This window comes from Nyctereutes procyonoides, unplaced genomic scaffold (genome assembly GCF_905146905.1).
Source record: "Nyctereutes procyonoides isolate TBG_1078 unplaced genomic scaffold, NYPRO_anot_genome, whole genome shotgun sequence".
Lineage (NCBI taxonomy): Eukaryota > Metazoa > Chordata > Mammalia > Carnivora > Canidae > Nyctereutes > Nyctereutes procyonoides.
The window spans coordinates 53,097,277-53,123,653 of NW_026575133.1; the positions used below are offsets into that span (position 1 = coordinate 53,097,277).

Genomic DNA, 26,377 nt, shown 5'->3' on the forward strand with positions numbered 1-26,377 from the left:
CTTACCTGGAAAGCCTTCTTTAGCATCAAAAAGTTGAGAAACACTGTAGTAAGAATATACTAAGCCCAAGACCACCTGGTGGGTGGACAATTTGACTCATTTAAGTAGATACTTATTTGAGTTAAAATATGCAAATCGCTGCGTAGTAGGAAGGTAGTAAGAACACAAAGGTGAGAAATAATAGTAGTTAACTGGCATGTGACTAAGACCAACCTCACTTATTATAACAGTCCTGCCAAATTTGGATAATGATATTATTATCGTTGCTATCGTTATCCAAATTTTAGAGATATGTGTTCCAACCCAGTGGCTAACCCTTAGGATACTTTACACAGTATGAACATTTACAAAGCAAGGAGAGAACCATTCATTACTCTTTATTACATTTATTTGAATACATGATTGTCTTCCCCTAATTTACCCCTGGTTTGTAACTCAGGATAGTCAAAAGTATTTGACTATCATGACTACATTTTATCATCTAGTTGAAACACCTGTTAAATCCCTAGCATTTAGTCAGCATTGGATAAGTGTAAGTTTGAGTGAACAAATGAATAAAAAAGACCTTTACACCAGATTAGGCTTAATGCTTCCTCGATTTCTGCATCAAAGATGTTTTATCTGACATAGAATTAAACCTTCTTGTACAACTGTCTGTGAGGGCTGTTACATTAGCTAAGCAGTAAAATGGTTTAAAATAATTGGATATTTGCTCATTTTAGAGCTAGGATTGGCAAGTTCTCCTCTGGTAGAATCTAAACCAATCAGTCATTGCCCAATGTTTTCTGGAACAATTACATTTTCAAGGATGTCAGCATAAAGAGCCAGGCTGCCCTGCTTTACCCAGCCATATCTGTGGAGGTTGTCAGAGTCTCATGATAGGAGAAGGGGATAAGCCTTCAAGTATAATTGCAAACAGAGGGGAATTTAAAAATATTAAGTGATGTATTTCATTTATTATTTCCTTAGACGCTGAATGATTTAAGTGCCATTCTGACATGCGAGTTCTCTCACTATAATACAAAGGTAATGAGCAGCTTTTTCAAGAGTGCATTAGTTTGAACAGTGTTCAAATCGTCCAACTGACCTCCTATTTGCTGAAAGAGGTGCACCTCTAACAGTGTTGCTTAAGCAGATGTGGCCTTTGGTCAGGACTAAGGAAATGGGGAGTTAAGACTTCTGACCCTTATAGTCAGCTTAAGCACTTCTCTTTGGATAAGCATCTGTGGATATCTTGTAGGTTATTTCTACCAGTTGGTATTTCATTTCTGAAACATGTTTTGAAATTTTTGGATGAACAGAGCCACATGGTGTATAAACACATTCAATATGCTTTATGCCAAATCTGTGTTGTATACTTAGGTCACATAGATCTCAAGGGCAAAGGCCAGATTTATTTTCTACAGTATCAAATAAGAGACTAAACATGCAATTAATGGAATTTTGATAGTGACAAACTTTGAACCTTTTTATAGTTCCAAGGATAGATCCATTTATCATGAAGCTTAATTTAGTAAGCTGGGTTTAAGTAATTGGATTTTATAATTGTCATAATTTTTTATTAATTTAGAAACGTCCAGACCTTAAAGTGTATGGCTTTAGAGGGAAAATGGTTTCATTTTCAACATTAAAAGAAACACCCCAAAATTACAAGTGCTACAATAATGACTTCGTAATCTTGATGAGTGATGGATGCAAACCTCTTTTTTGCCCTAATGTAAAATCTCAGCAGGAAGAATGTGTGATGAACTCCTGCTGACATATTTAAAGGTTGTGAAAGGCTTTCAGAGAATTAATCCTTGAATAAGAGGCTTTATACAGAAAATAATGTAACCACTTTTCTTTGTAGAGGTGTACTTTTTAATTTTAAAGATAACACCTCCTTGGAAATTTAATGAAATTCTAGGACTTTTCATTAAACATGATTTGAAGTTGACATGGGGGTAGATTTACAGTATAAATCACCAATTCATAAAATGAGCAACTGGAGAAAATATTCCAGGTCCTGATTTATGATAGTAACCTTCATAAGAAAATGAATTTGCAACATTTCCTACTAAAATTTTTTTGAAATTGTATTTGAAAGAACTAGATTATATTACAAAATACTATGTATGGCTCTCAACAATTACATGAGTACTGAATTTTATCCATGTAGGTAAACTAATTTAGGTTTCAAACCCTTTCCTAGTCCCCCACCTCCAACTGTATTTTTATCTGTGTGTACACACATTCCATCACTAGGTTTAATTTACAGTATTTACTATTTTGAAACTCCTCTGTCAAAATTCTCTCCTAGGTGTCAGGTGAAAATGTTTTGGGGACAATGTACTTAACTAACCTAATAAAGCTAACCTATAATGTTCATCAGCTAAAGAGTAACACAAATTAAATGAATTATTGGAAGGTAGTCTTGTTTTCTCAGAATTAATGAAATTTCTTTGTGCTGTTAACATGGTAGATTTTAAAAAGAGGTTCACAAAATAATCATGCTTTCAGAAGCAAGGTTACTTTAATGGCACTTTCAGAGACAAATCCATTATACTGTTATGTTGCATTTTCTTTTTCACCCAGACTCTTGGGGCTGGTCATGAACATATGTTGAAGAAATGTAAGCAAAATACAGTAAAGTGCTGATTTTCAAAAGTACGACAAGAAACTCCTTTTCAACATTTCACATCATTTATTAATGCAGTATACATTATATCCAAAATCTGCAGTGTCTAAGCATACCATGTTTAGATCTTTCAGATTCTTCTGCAGTTTTAGGTTATGTCTACGGAGGTACCCTTAAGTGGATGAAAACACATTCTATAATTATTGAAAATATAGTACAGAGTGAAATGATTTAAATATAATTTAGGCACATATTGATTATGAAAATAGATATCTCTCAATACAATACTTCTCTGTCTTGGTAAAAATAATAAAGCAAAGAAAATAATTCATTTCTGAAGTTGCTTTCCCTCACCTGTAAAGGTCCGATCGCCCACTATGCATATTGTATCCTTTACTGTTCAGGAAAGCTTTGCATATGTATATATAGAAGAATAAGCTACGTAAATATTGAAGACATGTCATTCTCCCAAAGGAGACAAAGTAGTTCTTAATGATTCATTGCTTCAATTTGATGAGTCTGTAGAATTCAGAACCTATTTGGACACAGCTTATATCCCTGCTCTTGGGGTAGACATAAGGACGTGGGTCACTGGTAACGAAATACAGGCCCTATCTCTGCTACCATAGAGATCAGGACTCAAGAAAATCAGGCTAGAATTCATTTAAACAAAACCAGAAAATAGAAGTCAAAGTTCCACAGGTGCTGACTGATTGGTATTACATCTTGAACCAACCAAATGCCTTTATTCTTATTTAAGTTTTTTGGTGGCTATAAACTGTCAGTTTAAAATCCCCTCATTCCCCATTGTAGGGTTTTAGCTGCAGTTATGTTCATGTCCAGAAGATGACTGCCAGATTCATTTGTATTTTATAGCCTGGATTGCAGTGGACTGGGATTTATTAATACCTATTTCTAAGTTTAAGCTATCTGGCATTTGAATTAAATTAACATTAATAATGCACCTACGGTTTTTGGTCTTGACATATCTTCTTATGCGTGTTTTGACTGTACAGGAGGAAACAAGGCTAGTAGTGTAAAGTGATAAAATTGCTTGGTCTGGCGTTGAGTGGAACTTGCTTAGAATGAAATTCTAAGGATGCTCATTTAAAAGCTGTAGCAACAGGTATATTCTTTGTCCATCTGAAGAGTTCCACCTTAACTTGAGCTGACAATGAGGTCTTTCCTTTCACTCTGTCCCAATCAGTAAGAAGAGGATTTAATTTAGCTACTGCTTTGTTCTAAAAAATAAACATTATAAAAATGAACCTGAAAAGAGCCTTGGGGAGTCTGATCTCACCATATTAACACGGCGTGACAGGTATTTAAAGTAGGGGAGCGCATCACTAAAGCTATTAATAAACCTGAACTTGTCAATATTTTCATAAAGTTTAACAATTTAAATATCCATACTGCATCTAGAGATTTAATAAATATAATTGCATATGTTGTGCTTTTCATAAATTAAAATCCTCAAAATACATTTCAAACCAAGATGGTATTTCCATATCATGCCTATATAAAAGCAAATATAATAGATCCTATTCCCGGTCATAAAGCCAGGCAAATCCCCCTACCTCCACTCAAAAGGCAGCAAGCTAATCTAGCTTCCCTACATCTATTACATGAGTGCTTCTCTGTTAAAATCAGAATGTGGAAAAAAGTTGCTTTTTTCCTTTATGCACCGCTGAGAACAAGCATAATCCTCTAAAAGTTTTGTTTTGTTTTTTTTTCCCTTACAGTGTTATTTCTTCTAGACAACTGAGTGGGTGGAGAAAAAAAGTGATAAGGAAAACATTTTGCATCTTGGGCTTCTTCCTCTAGCCCTGAAATTCTCATCTGACACTTTGTGACATATGTAGTGGTGTTAGCATCTCTTCAAATATAGCTCCCTTCACATTGGAACCTCTCAGGTTGGCTTCTTGAAGATCACACCCAGACAGATCACAATTCTGCAGACAAAAACAATATTCATGAAAATAAGATGGAGGTTTAGGGCCTTTTTCTGTTCCCTCTCAAAATGATTCCTGGGGCACACGAAACTCACGTTATCATGAAAATCAGTTATTTCTGGAAAACTTCTGTTTTAGGAAAAAAGTCAGATTTTCTTCTACTGGATTTGCTTTCTCTAGGTGATGCTCAGGCTGACTGTCACAAATATAGACAAAGGTTCAAGAGGAAGTGTGTCTCTCCCATTCATACATTTTAAAATCAGTCATTTAAAACCCAGAATGGACTCCAATGTAGTAAATATTATCTATGCAAATTTACTGTATTTCATGAACAATAACAAAAGGCATGAACAAGGCTGGGAAACACTATTAAAAAAATCTGAATGAAAGAGATTTTACTTCCTAAATTAAATTATGAAATAGATTTTGCCATTCCTCAACTCGAATATTTCTAAAGCAGGGAACTGCCTTTTTTTTTTTTTTAACGCCCAAATTACATGCACAATTCAAGGAGTTTTAGCAAATGTATACAACAAACAGTTACTACCAGCACAATTCGAAGCTGCTTTTAAATTTCTCAGGATCACAGACAGAGTGGAAGATGAGACCGATTTTGGATAGTCCCTGGGGATGGTAGGCGAATACACATAACCTTTTAGGACAGAATGTTACCAGCTGTATTTCAACAGGGAACCTGATTAGTCTTTGCAATCAGTTGCAACCAGGTAGACTTTTGGTGTTTATCCACTTTGGCTACATGGTAACTAAAACCAAGGGCAGGGGGAGAATCATCTTTGGTGACAGTACCAAATAATAAAAAATTAAATAACTGTGCTTATAATGGGTTTATACTTTTGGCCTTAGGCTGGTTCTTTTTGCTTTTAAGTTTAATGGGGCCTGCCACTCTGTTGCTAAGATGTATCAAGAGAACAGGCAAAACATTAAAAGAAAAAAAATCTGTAACAGGCCTAAAATTAACCTAGACCTACTATTCTATCCAATCCAACCTAGGCCAGATTTTCTTGGATAGGGCTATACTGTTCAATATGATTGTAATAGCCACATTTGGCTACTTAATTTTAAATGAATTTAAATAAAACTTTAAAAATCCATTTCTCAGTTGCACTGGCCATATTTCAAGTATTCAACAGCCATAGTGCTGATTACTGCTATACAAAACAGATTTTTTTAAAAAAAGATTTTGTTTATTCATGCCGGACAGAGAGAGAGAGGCACAGACAGGCAGAGGGAGAAGCAGGCTCCATGCCGGGAGCCTGACGTGGAACTCGATCCTGGGACTCCAGGATCACGCACGCCCTGGGCCAAAGGCAGGCGCTAAACTGCTGAGCCATCAGGGATCCCCTACAAAACAGATTTAGAACGTGTCTAGCCTCACAGAAAATGCTAGTGGACAGCACTGTGAGACCTATCAATAGCACATGACTATGCTAGCTACACTGCAAATCAAGACAACATATAGAATTCTGATGAAGGAGATGCACAGACAAAATTAAAATCTGAAGTTGAGATTCAAAAAGAACATGATTCCCACTTAGAACAGGCTTTCTCAGAACCTGGTTTCAAACCTGTATATCCTTTAAATCTCTCAAGTAGTTAAAAAAAAAAAAAAAAACTGGCCCCATTTAATTGTTTGGAATTAAAACTTACAAAAACCACAATAAATCAGATTTATAAAGCACCCATCAAACTGAGCTACTTGAAGGAGACCCAAAGAAAAGAGAGGAAATCAACTTAGAGTGAATGTCAGATGAATCTTCAAATCTGAAACTGGCATCTCTGACTTGTGTAACAGAATCCTGCTCTGGGATTCCAATTTGTTTAAAGAAGCAATCGATAAGAAAACATCCCTCCAGCTGTGCTGGCAGGCCACTTGGCAGTTTGTACCAGCCAACTACTTTGTTTATAATTTCAATAAATTATGCATGAGATGCTCAGTAACTGTAGATCAACAAAAACTCTTTAGCAATTAGTGACTCACCTCTAAATCAGTTCCTGCCAGAGTTGCTCCTCTGAGGTTACAGTTCTTCAACTTTGCATTTTTTAAGGTGGCAACTCTCAGGTTAATTCCTGTCATTTGACTTCCTTCCATGTCCACACCTTTCAGATTAGCACCTAAAGTTAACATACAAGGGGAGTAGGTGAACTTAAAGATATTTATAGTCATCTACCTTCAAAAAACCACAAGATGACTTAATTGAGGTGACTGATGACAGGCTCCTTTAACTTTTGGAAAGAACTCTGTGAACCATAAATCTCAGTCTCTTAACCAACTTCTACATAGAAAGAGTTCATTGTTAAAAAACTGCTTGCTTATACTCTGAATTAAGAGTGTTTTAGGCTATATTTTGAGGGAGGAATTTAATTCAGTCTTAAGATAAACAGCACTTTTATAATAACCCCTGAAAGTTTATGATAAGGAAGGTAAGTATCCTGTATTCTAAACATGCACATAAATGAAGTGATCAGTTCACTGACACAACAGAGCAATCGGAATTCATAAATATAACAGTAAATCTAACAATGATAAAAAACTGCCTGGCTTTATGCAAACTGAAATTCATTTTAGTCAGTTTAAGAGTATGCTGTTTAGTTTCAAAGTTTGAGATGTTGATATGTAATTCTCCAACTAAAGCCTTAGCCTTATTCAATATTAGAGGCTGGATTTCCCCTGCCTTCTTGCCTAGCACATGACTGAGATCAAGACAAATTTACTCCTTTGCTAATTTTCCCAGTATGAGGACAGAAGAAATCTATATCCCCCTACAGTGATCATGACTTTCCCAAAACAATTATTTCACTGAGCCTTTTACTTCATGGTATGTTTTCACATTAGAAAACGTACTTATAGGTAGAAGCTCACCTTCTAAATTGGCTTTAAGACCAGAAGGATCTTCAAAATTACACAGTTTCAGAGATGCTCCTTCTGCATTAGAACAGAGCATCTTGACTCCCTGGAGGTTTGCACACTGGCAAGAAAAAGAGAAGTCCATATTGTAACATTCAGAATTTTGTTTGGAAAAGAAAAAAATGGCTCAAATAGTAAAATAAAAAACAGACAAGGAGTGGAAGCTCGGTTTCATACACTTACCATCAATTATTTTCTGTTTATAATGAAGATCTTTCCAACTAGACTCAATAAGAACTGAGAACTACTTCAAGAAAAAGTTCTTTTAAAAAAGCAGTTTTAAAAGAAACAACAGCCCAATTAACAATAGCATGTCCATTTTACACAAAACTTAAGAGTTTAGATAAAACAAATGGAGAGTCAGACTATGACATCCTATTTCTATTTAGCCCTGGGTGTGACAATGTGAGAGCTGAAATGTATGAATAAGAAAAGCATCAACTTGTCAAGGGTAGGGATTTCTCTTCCTTATTTCTGTAGGAATCAACCAAATTCTTGATATTCAATCCTATTACTATCTTCATGTCAAAGGTCAGAATACTAAGGCCAGTAGTTCACAGCATCATCTGGCTACAAAACACTACAAGTTGTTTGCTGGGTCTTTCTGTACCAATCACTAGTACACAGCATTGTCAACTTTGAACACCCAAATTACAGTGCAATATACAAAGAGAAAAAAACTAAAAAATATATTTTAGAATTTTAAATTATGTTAATATATCTCCGAGAATTCTAAAATCCTAAGGCTGATCAAGTTATGTTATTGCCATATCTAACAAACACAATCCTGTTTTATATGTGCAATTTCATTCACCCTAAAGTCAATTCCATTGAAAGGGAGATACGCTACAGATCAAATCACAGACAACTGAGAAATGCACATGCACTTTCCACTTCTGCCTTTGCAATTACACAAGGTAGTACAGAAACTCAGACTCAGAGGTAAAATAAATGAGGACCTGGAAGGACCAAAATAACTAAAGACAACTGTGTTTCAAATACTTGAAAATATTAACAAGACAGGAAGCTGATAATATGAAAATAAATGTCTTGTGTTCTCTGTGTTGTGAACCCAGGTAAATAGACTGTAACTATCATCAAAAGTTCCCACGTTGACACACAGGAACAGTGCCCCCCAGTTAGGTGTGACTGCAGCACCAGCAAACAGACTGGGGCCAGGTATCTAGTCTGACCCAACTATAAACCCAACATGGCTCCCCACTGGCCCTTCACAGTACAGGGACCAAATCCTGCCCACAACAAGAAAATGCACTGAAGTAGCCAACTGAACTGAAAGAAAAGGCAGCTCAGCCACACCAGCAGGGCACATGCAACACATAGGAGACACCTCTGCCTGAAGTGCCAGGTTCTGGTGAACAAAGGATACTGAACTACAGGGCACTATAGGACCTCTTCTTCATAAGGCCACTACTTTTAAGAGCAGGAGACAGGTGCTTGGGTGGCTCGGTTGGTTAAGCATCTGCCTTTGGCTCAGATCATGATTCCAGGGTCCCAGGATTGAGCCCCATGTCAGACTCCCTGCTCTGCAGGGAACCTACTTCTTCCTCTCTCTGCCCCTGCTCATGTGCTCTCTCTTTATCTCTCATTCACTCTCTCAAATAAATAAAAATTAAAAAACAAAACGAAAACAAAACAAAACCAAAAACACAGGAGACAGAGCTGACTCTAATACAGATACAGAGAGTTAGACAAAATGAAGAAACAGAGGAATATGTCCCAAGTGAAAGGATAGGACAAAATCACAGCAAAAAAGCTAAATGAGATGGAGACAAGCTATATATGCCTGATAGACAAGTCAAAACAATGGTCAAAAAGATATTTACTGGATTTGAGAAGATCTCAGTGAGACTCTTAACGAAGAGATAGAAAATATAGAAGAATCAATCATAGATGAAGAAATGAAATTAAAAATACACAAGAGGGAATAAACAATAGACTAGAGGAAGCAGAAATACAGATCAGTGAGCTGGAGGACAAAGTAATGGAAAGCAACCAAGATGAACAGCAAAAAGAAAAAAAGAATAAAAAAATGCAACTGGATTAAGGGAACTCAGTGACATCAAGTGTGGTAATACGCATTACACAGATCTCAGAGAAGAAACGGGCAGAAAAGATCGAGGAGGCACAGAGACCTCAAAAGAATCAACCCATGGACATCCACACCAAGACCAAAAAGTAGTGATAAAGAGAGAATTTAAAAGTAGCAAGAAAAAAGGAAACAGTTACATAAAAGGGAAACCAGGTAAAGTAATCTGCTGAATTTTTAGCAGACATGGGCAGCCAGAAGGGAGTGGCATGACATATTCAAAGTGCTGAAAGGAAAAAAACCTGAAACCAATTCTACTCTACCCAGCAAGGCTATCATTCAGAATAGAAGGAGAGATAAAAAGTTTCCCAAACAAAAGTTAAAGCAGTTCATCACCATAAACCAGTTTTACAAGACATGTTAAAGGTGATTCTTTGAATGGAAAGGACATAATCAGGAGTAAAAAATTAGAAAACGTAAATACAAATATAATAAAAGCAGCAGATGAATCACTTATAAAAACCAGTATGGTGATTTATTTATTTTTTTTTAATTTTTTTTTATTTATTTATGATAGTCACAGAGAGAGAGAGAGAGAGAGGCAGAGAGACAGGCAGAGGGAGAAGCAGGCTCCATGCACCGGGAGCCTGATGTGGGATTCGATCCGGGATCTCCACGATCGTGCCCTGGGCCAAAGTCAGGCACCAAACCGCTGCGCCACCCAGGGATCCCTAGTATGGTGATTTAAAGCACCAAAACTCAGGTGATTCACAAAAATAAAAGGATATAAAGTATGACACCATATACATAAAATTGAGTGTTGGGATGGGGCATGGGTGAGTAAAAATTTAGTGCATTCAAAATGGGTTCAAACCTAAGCAACCATCAGCTTTATATAGATGCCAATACACATAAGATGAACACATATATGAACCTAAAGGCAATCACAAATCGAAAAACCTGTCATGGATATGCAAAAAATAAAGAAAAAGAAATCCAAGTAAATCACTAAAGAAAGTAATCAAACCACAAGGGAAGAGAGCAAGAGAAAAAAGAAACAAAAAAGAACCCCAAAATCAACCATAAATAAGTAACAAGATGATATTAAGTAGACACATATCAATAATTACTTTGAATGTAAATACACTAAATGCTCCCATCAAAAGATACATGCTGGGGCACTTGGGTGGCTCAGTTGGTTGAGTGTCCAATACTTGGCTTTGGCTCAAGTCACAATCTGGAATTGAGCCCAGCTTTGGGCTCCCCCGTTCAGTGTGGAGTCTGCTTGAGGATTCTGTCTCCCACTCTCTCTGCCCCTCCCCCCACTCATTCACACTCTCTCTAATAAATCTTAAAAAAAAAAGATACAGGCTGACTGGATAAAAAAGCAAGAACCACCTATATGCTGCCTACAAGAGATGGATTTCAGACCTAAAGATACATGCAGATTGAAAGTGGAGGGATGGAGAGGTGCCAAGGTGGTACACTTGGTTAAGCACCCAACTTTTTTTTTTAATTTTATTTATTCATTCATAAGAAACACAGAGAAGGAGGGAGAGACATAGGCAGAGGGAGAAGCAGGCTCCTCGCAGGGAGCCTGATGCAGGACTCGATCCCTGGACTGGGATCATGCCTTGAGCTAAAGGCAACTGATGAGCCACCCAGGCATCCCAAGCATCCAACTCTTAATTTTGGCTCACATCATGATCTCAGGGTCCTGGGATTGAACCCTGTGTTGGACACTACACTCAGCAGGGAGTCAGTTTAAGGATTCTCTCCCGGCCCCCCGCCCCTCCCTCCTGCTCTCTAAAACATACCTTACCAAAAGAGAGAGAGAGAGAGAGAGAGAGATGGGGGGGGGGCACCTGGGTGGCTCAGTCAGTTAAGTGTCTGCCTTTAGCTCAGGTCATGATCCCAGGGTCCTGGGATTGAGCCCTGCATCAGGCTCCCTGCTCAGCAGGGAGTCTGCTTCTCCCTCTGCCTCTTCCCCTCCCCTAACTTGTGCTCATTCTTTCTAATTAAAAAAATTATTTTAGAACATTCCCCCCAAAACAGTGGAATACACATTCTTTCCAAGTGCAATGAGAATAGATCATATGTTAGGCCACAAAAAAGTCTCAACAAATTCAAAAATATTGAAATCATATCATGCAACTTTTCTGATCATAATGGTATGAAACTAGAAAAAAGTAGAAAGGACACAAATACCTAGAGATTAAATAACATGCTACCAAACAGTAGGTCAACTAAGAACTCAAAGAGGGAATTAAAAACATACATGGAGAAAAACAAAATGAAAATACAATGGTCCAAAATCTTTGGGATGCAGCAAAAGCTGTTCTTAGGGGGAAGATATAGGCCCTACCTCAAGAAGCAAGAAAAAGCTCAAACAACCTAACCTTACACCTAAAGGAAGTGGAAAAAGAATAAACAAAGCCCAAAGCCAGTAAAAGAAAGGAAGAGTAACACTAAAACAGAAATAAATGAAATACAGACTAAAAGAGCAACAGAACAGATCAATGAAACTAGGATCTCATTCTTAGAAAGGTTCAACAAAATTGATAAACCTTTAGCCAGACTCATAAAGAAAAAGAAAAGAGGACTTGAATAAAATAAAAAATGAAAGAGGAGAAATAAAAACTGACATCACAGAAATACTAAGGATTGTAAGAGAATATTATGAAAAATTATGCCAACAAACGGGACAACCTAGAAGAAATGAATAAATTCCTACAAACATATAACCTCCCAAAACGGAATCAGGAAGAAGAAAAAAAAAAAAAAAACCTGAACAGATTGACTAGTAGTAATAGTAGTAATGAAATTGAGTAAGTAATTGAAAAACTCCCATCAAACAAAAAGCCAGGACCATGTGGCTTCACAGGTGAATTCTACTAAACATTAAATAACAGTTAAGACCTATTCTTTTCAAACTATTCCAAAAACTGAAAGAGGAAAGAAAGACTCCAAATTCCTGCTATGAGGCTAGCATTACTACCCTGATACCAAAACTAGATAAAGAGACTACAAAAAAACAAAAGCCAGAAGCCAATATCGCTGATGAACATAAATGCAAAAAATCTTCAACATTACAGCAGCAAACCAAATCCAACAACACACTTATAAAACTGTATTCACCATGATCAAGTGGAATTTATTCCTGGCACACAAAAATACAAATATTTGCAAATCAACCAATATTAACAAGAGAAAAGATAGCCATATGACCAATTAAATAGATGCAGAAAAAGCATTTAGCAAGCACAATATTTATTTATGATCTCTCAACAAAGTAGGTTTAGAGGAACATAACTCAGCATATAAAAGGCCATACATGAAAATGTCACTCACAGCTAACATCATCCTTACTGGGGAAAAAACTGAGAGATTTTCCTCTAAGATCAGGAACAACACAAGGATGTCCACTCAAACCACTTTCATTTTCATTCTGGAAGTGCTAGCCATAGCAATCAAACAAGAAAAAGAAATAAAAGGAATTTAAGCTGGTAAGGAAGGAATAAGTAAAACTTTCATTATTTGCAGACAATGTGATACTCTATATAGAAAACTCAGGAGTCCACCCCCGCCCCCCCCCAAAAAAAATCATAAAACTGGTAACTGAATTCAGTAAAGTCTCAGGATACAAAAATTTATACAGAAATCTGTTGTTTTTCTATACATTAATATTGAAGTAGTAAAGAGAATATTAACAATCCTACTTATACAACTGCACCAAAAAGAATAAAATATCTAGGAATAAGCTTAATCAAGGAGATGACAGGCTTGTACCCTGAAAATTATAAAACTGATGAAAGAAACTAAAACTGACATAAATAGATATTCCAAGCTCATGAATTGGGAGAAACAATATTGTTAAAATGTTCCTATTACTCAAAACAATCTAGAGATTTAATGCAATCCCAATCAAAATACCAATAGCAGTTTCCATAGAACTAGAATAATCTTAAAATTTATATGGAAACACAAAAGACCCTGAATAGCCATAGCAGTTTTGAAAAAGAACAACAAAACCCTAGGTATCACATTCCCAGATTTCAAGGTATACTACACAGCTCTAGTAATCAAAATAGTATGATACTGACACAAAAACAGACACACAGATCTACAGAATGGAGTCCAGAAATAGGCCCATGCTTTTATTGTTGATTATGACAAAGGAGAGATGCCTGGGTGGCTCAGTTGGTTAAGCATCTTACACTGGATTTCAGCTCAGGTCATGACCTCAGGGTCCTGAGATCAAGCCCCATGTCAGGCTCCATTGGTAATGGAGCCTGCTAAAGATTCTCTCTTTTCTTCTCCCTCTGCCCCTCCCTCCCTAAACAATCTATGACAAAGGAGGCAAGAATATACAATGGGAAAAAGACAGTCTCTCCAACAAATGGGAAACAGATGGGAAAACTAGACAACTTCATGCAAAAGGATGAAACTGGACCACTTTCCTATACCATACACAAAAATAAACTCAAAATGGATTAAAGACCTACATGTGATACCTGAAATCATAAAAATGCTAGAAGAGAAAACAGGCAGTGGTTTCTTAGATCTCAGCCATAAAAACATTTTTCTAAATAAATCTCCTTTGGCAAGGGAAACAAAAACAAAATTAAATTATTGAGGATACATAAAAATAAACTTCTGCACAGCAAAGGAAATCACCAACAAAACAAAAGACAACCTACTGAATGGGAGAAGATATTTGCAAATAACATATCCAATAAGGGGTTAGTATACAAAATATATAAAGAACTTATACAACTCAACACCAAAACAACAAATAATCCAGTTAAAAAATGGACAGAAGACATGAACAGACATTTCTCCAAAGAAGACATCCAATATCCAACAGACACATGAAAAGATGCTCAACATCACTAATTATTAGGGAAATGCAAATCAAAACCACAATGAGATATCACCTCACACCTGTCAGAATGGCTAAAATAAAAAACATAAGAAATAACAAGTGTTGGTGAGGATGTGAAGAAAAAGGAACTCTGATGTACTGTTGGTGGGAAAACTGGTGAGCCACTGTGGAAAGCCACTGTGGTCCCTCAAAACATTAAAAATTACCATATGATCCAGTAATCTACCGACTAGGTATCTACTGAAAGAAAACAAAAATACTAATTCAAAAAGATATATACGTACCCCTAGGTTTATAGCAGCATTATTTACATAGCAAGGATATGGAAGCACCCAAGTGTCCATCAATAAATGAATGGATAAAGAAGATGTGGTACACACACACACACACACACACACACACACACACACACACACCACACTAATGTTACTCAGCCACAAAATAGAGTGAAATCTTGTCATTTGTATCAAGAATGGAGGCAGAGGACATAATGCTAACTGAAACATATCAGAGAAAGAAAAATACCATATGATTTCATTCACATGTGGAATTTAAGAAATAAACAAATGGATGACAGAGGTGAAGGGGATTAAGAGTAAACTTATCATGAAAAGGCGCCTGGGTGGCTGTCAGTTAGGCGTCCAACTTTGGTTGTTTTGGCTCAGGTCATGACCTCAGAGTCATGAGACTTAGCCCTGCACTGGCTCCACCCTCAATGTGGAGTCTGCTTGAGATTCTTAACCTCCCTCTCCCTCCCCCTTTGTTTCTCACACCTGGTGCTCTCTCTCTTGCAAATAAATAAATAAAATCTAAAAAAAAAATACACTTATCATGATACTAATAAAACCAATGTAACACTGTATGTTAACTATACTTAAAAACAGGGAAGCAGCAGAAGTGGATGGGAGTATAGATTAGACCAGCTGATTTGGATGAATGGGTGATTGACACATGGGGGATTTTTAAAAAACTAATGTTTGTTGTTTTAAATCTAATAACCACAACAACACAAGAAAATCCTAAGATTATTATAAGTACAGCTCTATACTGAAGGCTATACACTATGGAATCTCACAGATTTGTAAGAAATTCAGTGAAGTTTTCTATCTTAACTACAGAACATATTTCACACTCTATCCATCAATGGTAAAGCAGGTCATCAACCCTAAAGATACAGAATTCAGCTACTCAGTAAACCAGCATTGCATCTCGAAGAGTCCTGCTATCTTACTGTATCAAGGGGCAAAGGGTTTTGATGAAAGTAGTTCAATTATTGCCATTATTTTTAAAGTATGATAAATGGTATTACGATTATGTCTTAAAAATGGTCTTTATCTTCTTTAAAAAAGATTTTATTTATTTGAAAAAAAGAGCAAGAGCACAAGTCAGGGGGAGGGGCAGTGGGAGGGAGAAGCAGACTCCTCATTGAGCTGGGAGCATGCCCTGGGGCTCGATTCCAGGACCTTGAGTCCTGAGCCCAAGGCAGACACTGAACTGATTGAGCCCAAATGGTTTTAACTTTAAGTGATAAACAAAATGTTTATAGGCGAAATAATGAGTGGCTTCAAAATAATGTGAAAAGAGGTGCAGACAAAATTTTTTATGTGCTGATAATCTCTGTTGAAGCTAAGTAACAGAAGTAACAAGGGGGACTCATTATTTTATTCTATTTTTGTATGTTTGTCATTTTCCACACGAAAAAGTCATTAAAAAAAAGAAATAAGGAAGAGAAAAACACATGCTATAGACTCAAGCTCCAACTATGCTAACAAACTAGCCTTTCTAGGCTTGGGCAAATCTCTAGGTTTAAGTTTCTCAGTCAACCACACAACAGGATCACACTTGATGACCCTGCCAGCTCTTACCATGTATAAGTCTTGAATGAGAATGTGCAACGGATATGTAACAGCTGAATTATTACACCAGCTTCTATGCAGCAAGCTGAAGTCACTGATGGCACACAGAGCACGTAGAAGAAACACTTTAAAGCATGCTGACAGAATAGATAATGTGGCATGGACTTCTTAATAGGGACAGCAACTGACATCACCTTAGCTGGTAACAGAATTGCATGGTTCCTATGGAAAGACCTCACAGCCCATGAGGGATACACTGGGTGAGAAGTCCAAAAAGAGTGGTGGAACCATTAGGTACATCTTGCGTGGCAGAGTGCTTAGCACACATCATATTTTGTGGATACAACAGCTACTCATTAGCAATCATCCTCAAATGCCAAGGACAATTGACAATTAGTTTTGACTTCTCAGCCTATACACCCTGGGCAATGACTCTCCAACATGAGCCATTTCTATCATTAGTAATTAAACTTAATTCTATAGCACTTCAGCTTACCAATTATACACTATGGGTAGAACAAGTATTTACAGGTAAGAAAATTATTGTTCAGGTTTGGAGCACTACTACAATTCACAGAATTTAAAACCAGCTGTATTGAATGGCCCAATCTGTCTTTTTATCTTTTTGTTCGTGTGTTTTGTCCTTAACAAAAGCCACACAAGTGGTCTCTCAACATTTCACTATTTAAAGAGTAGGTCCTTCAAACCCTTTCTTTGTGCTGCTAGTCTTTTGCCTATTTTGCTACCAATGTGGTCTTTCCTCATAAGATGGGTCAAGGAGAGTTGAAATACTGGGAATGTATATTGGCAGATTTTGTTATAGATCTGATATTATAAACTTCATGGTAAAATAGGTTACAAGTAAGGAATACAACTAAAATTATAAAACTCAATGAATATTTATTCAATGACTACTAAAAGCAAGGTACTGGGGTGCCTGGGTGGCTCAGTTGGTTAAGTGTCTGACTTCGGCTTAGGTCATGATCCCAGAGTCGGACTCCACACTCAGCATGAAGTCTGCTTCTCCTCCTCCATTTGCTCCTCCCCCACTCATGCTCACTCTCTCTCTCTCAAATAAATAAAAGCTTTAAAAAAAAAAAGGCAAAGTACTATATTAGATGTTATTAATTCAAAAGATATATAGGGGGCAGCCCAGGTGGCTCAGTGGTTTAGCGCTGCCTTCAGCCCAGTGTGTGATCCTGGAGACCCAGGATCGAATCCCACATCAAGCTCCCGGCATGGAGCCTGCTTCTCCCTCTGCCTGTGTCTCTGCCTCTCTGTCTCTCTCATGAATGAATAAAATCTTTAAAAACAAAAAAAGACATATAGGGCTTTGGTATTAAGGAAATTAAAGTTATTAGAAGTTGGTAGATTTCACTGTTGTTTCTGCATCCATTCTCTAACCCCAAATTAGCACAGGCAATTGTTATGTGTGTGTGTATGTGTATATATATAACAATTTTGTTTATATATATATTTGACTGCACAGAGGTCAGTGACCCTAGCCCCAGCGCTGTGCAAGGGTCAACTGCATATACATACATATACATACATACATGTAAACACACACACATGTGTATACATGTAGAGAGAAGGAGAGCCACTAGGATGCTGACTTACACAGATTGACACACGTTTATTTCACAATATCTCTGCCAAATACCTCTAGAGCAATAACATTTCTCTACTTCAGAAATGAAGTTGAATAGATTTCCAAAGTCTTTTTTAGCTTTACCCTCCTAATTCACTGAAAATATAAGTCCTGATAAAGTACAATATATTGAAGAGATGAAGATGTAGTGTCAAGATTTCTTAATAGTTGCTAATCTTTCACATCTTCACTTATTGAAGGATATCAAAATTACAAAACCAACAGATTTCACTTTCAGAGCCTTGGGGTTTATCAACTTAATAAATTATCTGTTTTCAAGAAAAAGCTCTAGTGAGAACGAGATCATTTCTGCTTGTTGAGACTGTTCAACAGACTGAACATTTAATTCTCTTATAATAAAAAATGAACATTTAATTCCCGTATAACAAAAAAAAAAAAATGATTCTTACATCAAGCACTGATCCAGAGAGATCAGCTCGTTCAAGATTTGCACAGCAGAGATTAGCATGTGCAAGATTGCAGCGGCTCAAATTGGCCATTTTGAAATTAATGTATCGAAGGTCCAAACGAGAAAGATCAGCACCACTGAAATTTAAACCCTAAAATTAAAAAAAGACAAACTGTCACAAACTATAAGCCATCTGTTATTATTACATTTAATTACTATAGCTAACCACCAAGTTTCTTAGATGCAATTAGAAGGTCAGTCTTTTGGAGCTTATTAGAAAACATGATCTGATAAAAACCAGCGTCCTTAATGAGTTCTTAGTAAAAGAAACTCTAAACATAACATTAGACTCCAGCCTCATTTATGACCATACCTCATTTATGTGCAGAAATTTCTAAAGAGCAATCTCTCTTGGCCATGTATGTATTGATAGGTATTATTTAAATCTTTATTTTATATATTTTATAAATATTCAATAATACAAGGTAGCTTTATTCTTAAAAAGTGAATACTATGGTTTTTAAAATCTTTAGTGCTATAATACATAAAAGTATCTGCCACTAACTGGCCATACAGAATAACTGTACCAACAACTGACTTTTTATTTTAATTGCTGCAATTTTGATGCACTATTCAAACACGGCTACATAACACATATTAGATAATATAAAAGGCTATTATATCTCTTTTTTCGCTAACCATTCTGGTAATAAATCAATGCTATAAACCATAACTAAATTCTATCTTATTTTGAAAAAGGAATATAAGGCAACAATAAAAAAAATCCTACAAGAATGTAAAACTTTACTCACAGCTTTGCTGATACAAATAACTCATGTAAAAGCCTGCTTTAATTACCTGGCAACGCAATTCTGATTTGGTTGGAGTGGCTAGAAGAAATCGGACAAATTCCTTTCGAGATATTGGTGAATGATCCTCTGGTGGTTGAGAATTCTTAAAGAAGATATTAAGAAATCAGTGGAGTGAGCATTTTGGGAAACAGCTACAATAACTGAACACTGGTTAATATAAAAAAAAAAAAAGCCTTACTTTTATTGCCACTTCCAGGTGTTCAATCAATGAGTCAATTCCAAAAAATCTGGCTTCTTCTAAAACACCTATCATAATAAAAAAGATGTGACTTTTATAGAAAACTATTCATTTTAATACTTTATAAAATCCTTTGTTAAATCCTCACAATACAAGTGAAATTCAAAAAGCAGACAATACAGAAGATATTTTAAAATATTCTGTATACATGTATAATACACAAATTTTTTCTAAATAGTTTACATTCAGCAAAAGAAAAATATAGAAACCTAAACAGATTAGAATGAAAACCTTCTATATTTCAAAATTTTCTGAAAATCACTTTAAAAAGACAAGCAAAAACTCCTAATTTCCCAGTTCCTAAAATAACTGAAATACATTTGATTGTAAATCTAATAATAAATGATCAGTTTACCTCATATTAACATTTCATTGACTTCTTCAGTGAAGCAGATCTGAATGAGTTTGTCACAATTATCTTTTACTTAATCAGAAAATTATAGAAATAAATAAAAGTAAATAAACATTTCAAAATAAAATGCAACAGAATGACTCAGAAACCTCTTAAGGTGATTTTTTTTTTTAAAAAAAAAGGATTTCTAAATGATAAAAGGGATTTTATATATGATTTGGTTTTCTTGGTAAAAAAAAATCTGCACATTCTCTAGATGACTTAGTATGCATACTTATTTTCTTATATCTGTTAAATGTCTTCATCAGGGTATTTGGGAAGAAATTTGGAATCCATTTTCTTTCAAATGAAGAATTCATTCATCCATTTAGCTGAATTTTTTAATGAGTTAAAAAAGGACTCAGCAATTACAAAGAAAATAAAAGACATAATCTCTCCCTTCAAATAGCTCCAAGCTAATAAGGGTAACTATAGGTAGATATGGGAAGCTCAGCAGTTATCTGGGAAGATGATGGTCTTCTCAGGGAAAGACCAATTCCATCTCTAATATTCCAGTTGCAAAACAAAGGTCATCTAATGAACAGCACACTACTCAGGTAGGTGCTCTGGCACACTTTCCAGTCCACGCCAGAGTGGCCTCATCTTTGGATTCCTCATTAAGGGGTAGCCATAATTCATATCTGTCCCTGGTAGAAACCCACCATAAAAGGGGTTTCTAGCTGGCTTCACTCTCCTTGTGTCAAGATCTTCAGAGTCAATCAGAACCTCCAAGGAATATAGTAAGGATTTTTTTCTACTTCTGGGTTCAGAACCAAACCTTAACTTCCAGAAAAGCCTTATTAATACAAAAGGCATCTATGAGGGACAGATGAGAAAAGGAAGTAATATTCAGCATATTTTGTCAGCACCAGTAAGAAATAGATTTAAATCCCAGTTCTGCCCCTTACTTCTTTTTTTGTCTTAAACTATTTATTCTTTCTATTAAAGCTTCCGTTCACATTTGTGAAATGGAAGTATTACCACTTCACAAAGTTAACAGAAGTATTAAAAGATATATGCATATATATATATTATCTGGTATAATGTTTGGCACTTGATAGGTCCTCAATAAATGATTATCACGATCATTTTTAAACTGTATGTTTTCTGATAAATATTTAAGACCATTCTCTTTTTACTGTATCAAACTGGGGTTTCAGAAGATTTATGTGAACTTCAAGGAAATAAATATTGAAATTCTAGAAAAGTTCTCAAGTTAGAGAATAATTGAAGTAAGATTTAGCTACAAGGTTGGGAAAGATGATTTAAAATGGGGGAAAAAAAAGGGGGCTCCTGGGTGGCTCAGCTCGTGATCTCAGGGTCCTGGGATGGAGCCATTGTGGGCTCCCTGTTCAGCTGTGAGTTTGGTTCTTTCTCCCGCCCCCCTTTGCCCCTCTCCCCTGCTCGTGCTCTCTCTCTCTCTCAAATAAATAAAATCTTAAAAATAAGAAGTCAGAAAGAGAAGGTTTTAAAGATAAATGAAAGCAGAAAAGGAAGACATGATTCATTGGAAAAAGTGAAGGTCATTAAAGGCAGAAATCAAAAGAAATAATGAAAGTAAGCAACATTCATTTGGGGAATATAAATAATAGTGAAAGGGAATAGAGGGGAAGGGAGAAGAAATGGGTAGGAAATATCAGAAAGGGAGACAGAACATGAGAGACTCCTAACTATGGGAAACGAACTAGGGGTGGTGGAAGGGGAGGAGGGCGGGGGATGGCGGTGACTGGGTGGTGGGCACTTAGGGGGGCACTTGACGGGATGAGCACTGGGTGTTATTCTGTATGTTGGCAAATTGAACACCAATAAAAAATAAATTTGCTATTAAAAAAAAGAAAGTAGGCAACAAATATATTCGCTGATAAAAGCACAAATTAGGAAGAGTAAGAAATAAAGTCATTTAAATAAATAGAGGGGGAGGCAAATAAGTCAGTGTAGATTATTGAAAGCATATAATTACCTGGGGCAATCTGTAGCTATTATATAGAGTTTGGATAGATTTTGTACTAATTAGAAGTAATGCTTTATAAAATGAATTCAGTACAGAGCTCTGCTTGCTGAACTGAATAAATACAAGTAATGGCTGAGAAACCTGAAAAACAAACAAGCATAGCTTGGCAAAAGCCTGTAGTGCTAAAGTCTGGGATAGTATGAGTATGTATTTCTGTTATTTCCCTAGGCAGGGAGGATATGAAACGCTATTAGTGATACAAAGAAAAATTAAACTGGGAAGCACTGAAAGAGCCCATAGGACATCTACAGTGAGGTTTAAATGTCCTCAGGAGAAACGAGTAGCCACTAGAGTATAGGCAGCAGAATGATCTAGCTGCTGAAAAGCAAAAGACTGTGTAAGAGAAGACCATTGCTTCTTTCTGTTTTTTGTTTGTTTTTTTTTTAAAGATTTTATTTATTTATTCATAAGAAACACACACAGAGAGAGAGGCAGAGACACAGGAGAGGGAGAAACAGGCTCCATGCAGGGAGCCCAACCTGGGACTCGATCCCGGGTCTCCAGGATCATGCTCTGGGCTGAAGGCAGCGCTAATCCACCACTGAACCACCTGGGCTGCCCCACTGCTTATTTTTCTAATGATAGTTTCTGTAGAATGACTAAAATAAAAATATGTTATACAGGGTTTTAAGCAACAGTGGCAGGTAAAAAATAAGAAAGTAACAAGAATTTGTTATGACTAGGTATTGAGCTAGATGAATGATCAAATAAGATTATTTTTTTGCAATGGGTAAGCTTTAAAGGCAATATAGACTTTAACACAGCAACAACAAAAGTTACTGAGTATTATCTATTATACTCCAGAAGACTGTAAGTTAGCCCCTTCCCCTACTACCACCCCAGGCTGAGTCTGATGTTTGGCATGCAGGATTTTCAAAATCAGAAGATTCCACACAAAATTTTAGATTTCCAGCTTTTCTGTAAAAATCAAGGCTCTGACCCAAGTCCACATCTCCACATGGCAACAATCTGTCGAAGTAGAACAGGAATGTGCACTCAAGATCACCACATGCCCCACCACTCATCAAGTTAGACCAAATTTGGTCACATAGAGGCCCACGAACTTTGAATATGTATCTACTACTTTATAAGAGCTCTGATTGGCATCATCTTTTTTTTTTTTGACATCATCTCCATGATGTGAAATTCCTGTGATGTAATCAGAGATTTTAATAATTTTCAAAGGAGACTAGAAAGGCTTTCCCCAAGTTAAAATTCTAGTAAGTTGTAGAACTGAATTTCTAATCCAGCCTTATGATTCTGAAGTATAATTTCCCCTTCTGATCACTCTACTCTCAATATAATGCGAAGGTTCATAATTTGAACTCAAGTCACAATTCAATTTTTTTTTTAATTTTTATTTATTTATGATAGTCACACACAGGGAGAGAGAGAGAGAAGTAGAGACAGAGGGAGAAGCAGGCTCCATGCACCGGGAGCCCGACGTGGGATTCGATCCCAGGTCTCCAGGATCGCGCCCTGGGCCAAAGACAGGAGCCAAACTGCTGTGCCACCCAGGGATCCCACAATTCAATTAAAAACAACAAAATCCTTTAAAGTACCTCATGATAAAATCTAAATCTATTTAGAATCTGAAATCAGAATTTATGGTTAGACATATACTCATATACCGAAATACTGTCTATCTGTGCCTATATGACTGTCTGTGCCTATATCTATTTCTATACCTATATAAACTCACATGTGTAAAAAAATTTAGTTTTAAAAGTGGAAAAACTATACTTTCACTTTATGAAAATATACTATGTTACTAAGTAAATGAAAACAAAATAAAAATCCTAACCTTACAAAAATGTGAAGAATCATATTAAAAACTCACCCAATAAATTAATGCCATCATTTACAATGAGCTGTCCATGACGCAGGTAGTTCAAAATGGGTTCAAAGTACTCAGGACTTCGGTCAATTAAGAAAGCTCCTCTATGATCTTGCTTATTTCCCCAGACACCTGTGTCACCATTATAGCGAAGAGAACCCCCCATAAATGAAAAACAAAGTTAGAAATTTAGGAAGAAAAATTGTATAACATACTAGTTTTTTGCTCATGTAAAAATTATTGATATCATTAAAAAGTACAGGACAAGAGTTAAGTCAATATAACTACAAACAGGTTACACAAAATGTGAAAACAATGTGTTGCACTCACCTTTGTCCTTAAACATGTGGGCCAGCATACTGTCAGGTTCTTTATTCACTAAAGTGCTCCTAAGAATTCAGGGAAAAAAATTGATTTCTCCATTTGTCTTTATAAACAAACATATTTAAGTCAAGAGTATACTCGATCCCAGCTGCTCTCTCAAAAAGATGCATGCTATACCTGGTAGGAGTGACGCTGGGAAACAAAAACGTGCAATAAGTTGCCATTTATCAAAATCCCTTCTAATCTGGCACTTCCTTTGATTCAAATATTGTTTTACGTTCCTTTAACTTAAATGCTACTCTAACCTTCTAGCAAGCTATTATATCACAATATGCTGACCTAAACTTACATTGTTCTTATCTTTAACATAAGCAGTTGTAGTTGCTACAAATTTCAGTACCATTAATTTTTACTTGCGTTGCACGTCTATTACCTGACATCTAAAAAACATGTTCTAAAACCTTAAAATACTGATACTTATCAAGCATGTTCATGCTTTTTGTGATTTCTCTGGAATGACCTGTTAATCATTTTTCTACTCTTTAAAAAAACTTTCTAAAAAATGGTTCAAGATCAGACAGTTCATTTAAGCAGTACTGGAGTATCTTCCAAGGGAATTGGCAAAACTGAAGGAAATAACATATACTACGTAGTGCCCCTAACACACACATGTGCACACTCTCACATGCACCTACCGTGTAGTTGTAAAGTACCGCCCTCCAACATTTAATGTCAGCCAGTCTGTGTGAGATCCTGACAACCCTTCAGGTAGTTTAGAATCTGTCTGAGGATCTAGAAATGATATGTAGAAAATAATAAAGAAATTAAGATTAGAGAATTGGGGAAGATGGCAATAAGCATAATTTTTTACACTTAAAAACACACATATAAGTATACCAGAGCTACTAGAGACCAATTGATAGCATTTAAAACAACACTGATAAGGTATTCCTACCAACACTGATGGGCAGAAGAGCAATGTGGTATAAGCATCTTTGAAGGAAGAAGCTGAGAGAAACAACAGAGTATGTGATGAACCTAAGAATCCCAAAGTATTTCATGCTCACTTCAAAGCTCAGAAAGTATATTTGAGAACAGGAGACTGAAAGTGGGAAGGGGTATGTCCACTCCAATGGTGGGTGATGCAAGCAGTTTGCAGTAAGATCTTGGAAAGGCTAGACATGAACTCTCAAAACCCACCAGCCAAAACTCCCTTCCAGGACCAATACCAAGGATAAGATGTTGGAAAAAGAACCCAAGTTGAACAGAACAAAGACAACAAAGACAAAAGAAAAAGGAGTCCAGATAAAAGTTAAAAAGGTCTAACACAATTGGAATATAGCAAAAGGGGACTTCCATATTTAATAATTCACACAAATGACAGAAAAGGGAACTTTAGAGCTATGAAATTGGAAAACTTTTCCTAAGTCAGCTCTCCCTTCTCAAGTTAAAGAAACTAATTTCACATTAAATGGGCAACTGCAAGAGAAAATCTCAAACATTTTAAATAAAGCAATGAAAATGTGCCAGAAAGAAATGCCCACAAAATAAAAACTATAATCAAATATTCCAAACACGCTAAAAGTAAATAATATAAAATATGAAAGAACAACATAACCCAGAATTACAAAATTCACAAATGAGGTGAGAGAACTCAAGAGAGAACTAAAACTACAATGAAAACTCAATTCAGAAATGAAGATCAAACTACAAGAACACAGGAGAGAATAAACAGGTAATACCTTAAGGGAAAGAAACAATGAAAAAGAGGAAAGCTTGAAAAATCAGTAAGAAATGAAGGAAGAGATGAGAACGATTTCAGAGAAGATTTCTAATACAGAAAACAAGTGTAGAAGATCCAACATACAAACAATAGGACTAAAAGGAGAAAATGAAAATAAGGGGACAAAGTAAATGCGTAATTTAAAGTTCAAGAAAACTTCCTGAAATTAAAAGACTTGCCAAGTACATATTGACAGGGTCCACCAGGTATCAGATAGAATCAGCCCAGAACACCCAAGAAGAGTCTACTAAAACTATTGTTTTAAAAAAGAGGGCAGGGGACACCTAGGTGGCTTAGTGATTGAGCGCCTGCCTTCAGCTCAGGTCATGATCCCAAGCTCCTGGGATCCAGTTCTGTGATGGGCTCCCTGCTGGGAGCCTGCATCTCCCTCTACCTGTGTCCCTGCCCCTCTGTCTGTCTCTCATTAATAAATAAATATTTAAAGTAAGTAAATAAAAAAGAGAGTAATCCTTTGAGTGACCTAGGAAAAATAATCATTATGAATGATCAGATTGTTTGGACACGGACATTTTATGCCAAAACAAGATGGAGTACCACATATTAAAGAGATTTAAAAA

General features: G+C 36.2%; 1 protein-coding gene across 2 annotated transcripts in view; it reads right to left on the reverse strand.

Moving 5' to 3' along the window:
- Window positions 1-2,558: 2,558 nt before the first annotated feature.
- KCTD9 (potassium channel tetramerization domain containing 9) overlaps window positions 2,559-26,377 on the reverse strand; it is a 38,497-nt gene continuing 14,678 nt past the window's right edge. The window contains exons 4-13 of one of the 2 annotated variants that reach the window (XM_055300163.1): window positions 24,712-24,808; window positions 24,194-24,208; window positions 24,023-24,081; window positions 23,696-23,824; window positions 19,394-19,461; window positions 19,202-19,297; window positions 18,345-18,494; window positions 7,451-7,556; window positions 6,569-6,702; window positions 2,559-4,569 (exon numbers count right to left, since the gene is read on the reverse strand). In XM_055300163.1, coding sequence (XP_055156138.1) covers window positions 4,453-4,569; window positions 6,569-6,702; window positions 7,451-7,556; window positions 18,345-18,494; window positions 19,202-19,297; window positions 19,394-19,461; window positions 23,696-23,824; window positions 24,023-24,081; window positions 24,194-24,208; window positions 24,712-24,808 — 971 coding nt within the window. In that variant the 3' untranslated portion in view covers window positions 2,559-4,452. The remainder of the gene's footprint in view (window positions 4,570-6,568; window positions 6,703-7,450; window positions 7,557-18,344; window positions 18,495-19,201; window positions 19,298-19,393; window positions 19,462-23,695; window positions 23,825-24,022; window positions 24,082-24,193; window positions 24,209-24,711; window positions 24,809-26,377) is intronic. The other variant, XM_055300164.1, reaches the window with a different exon arrangement.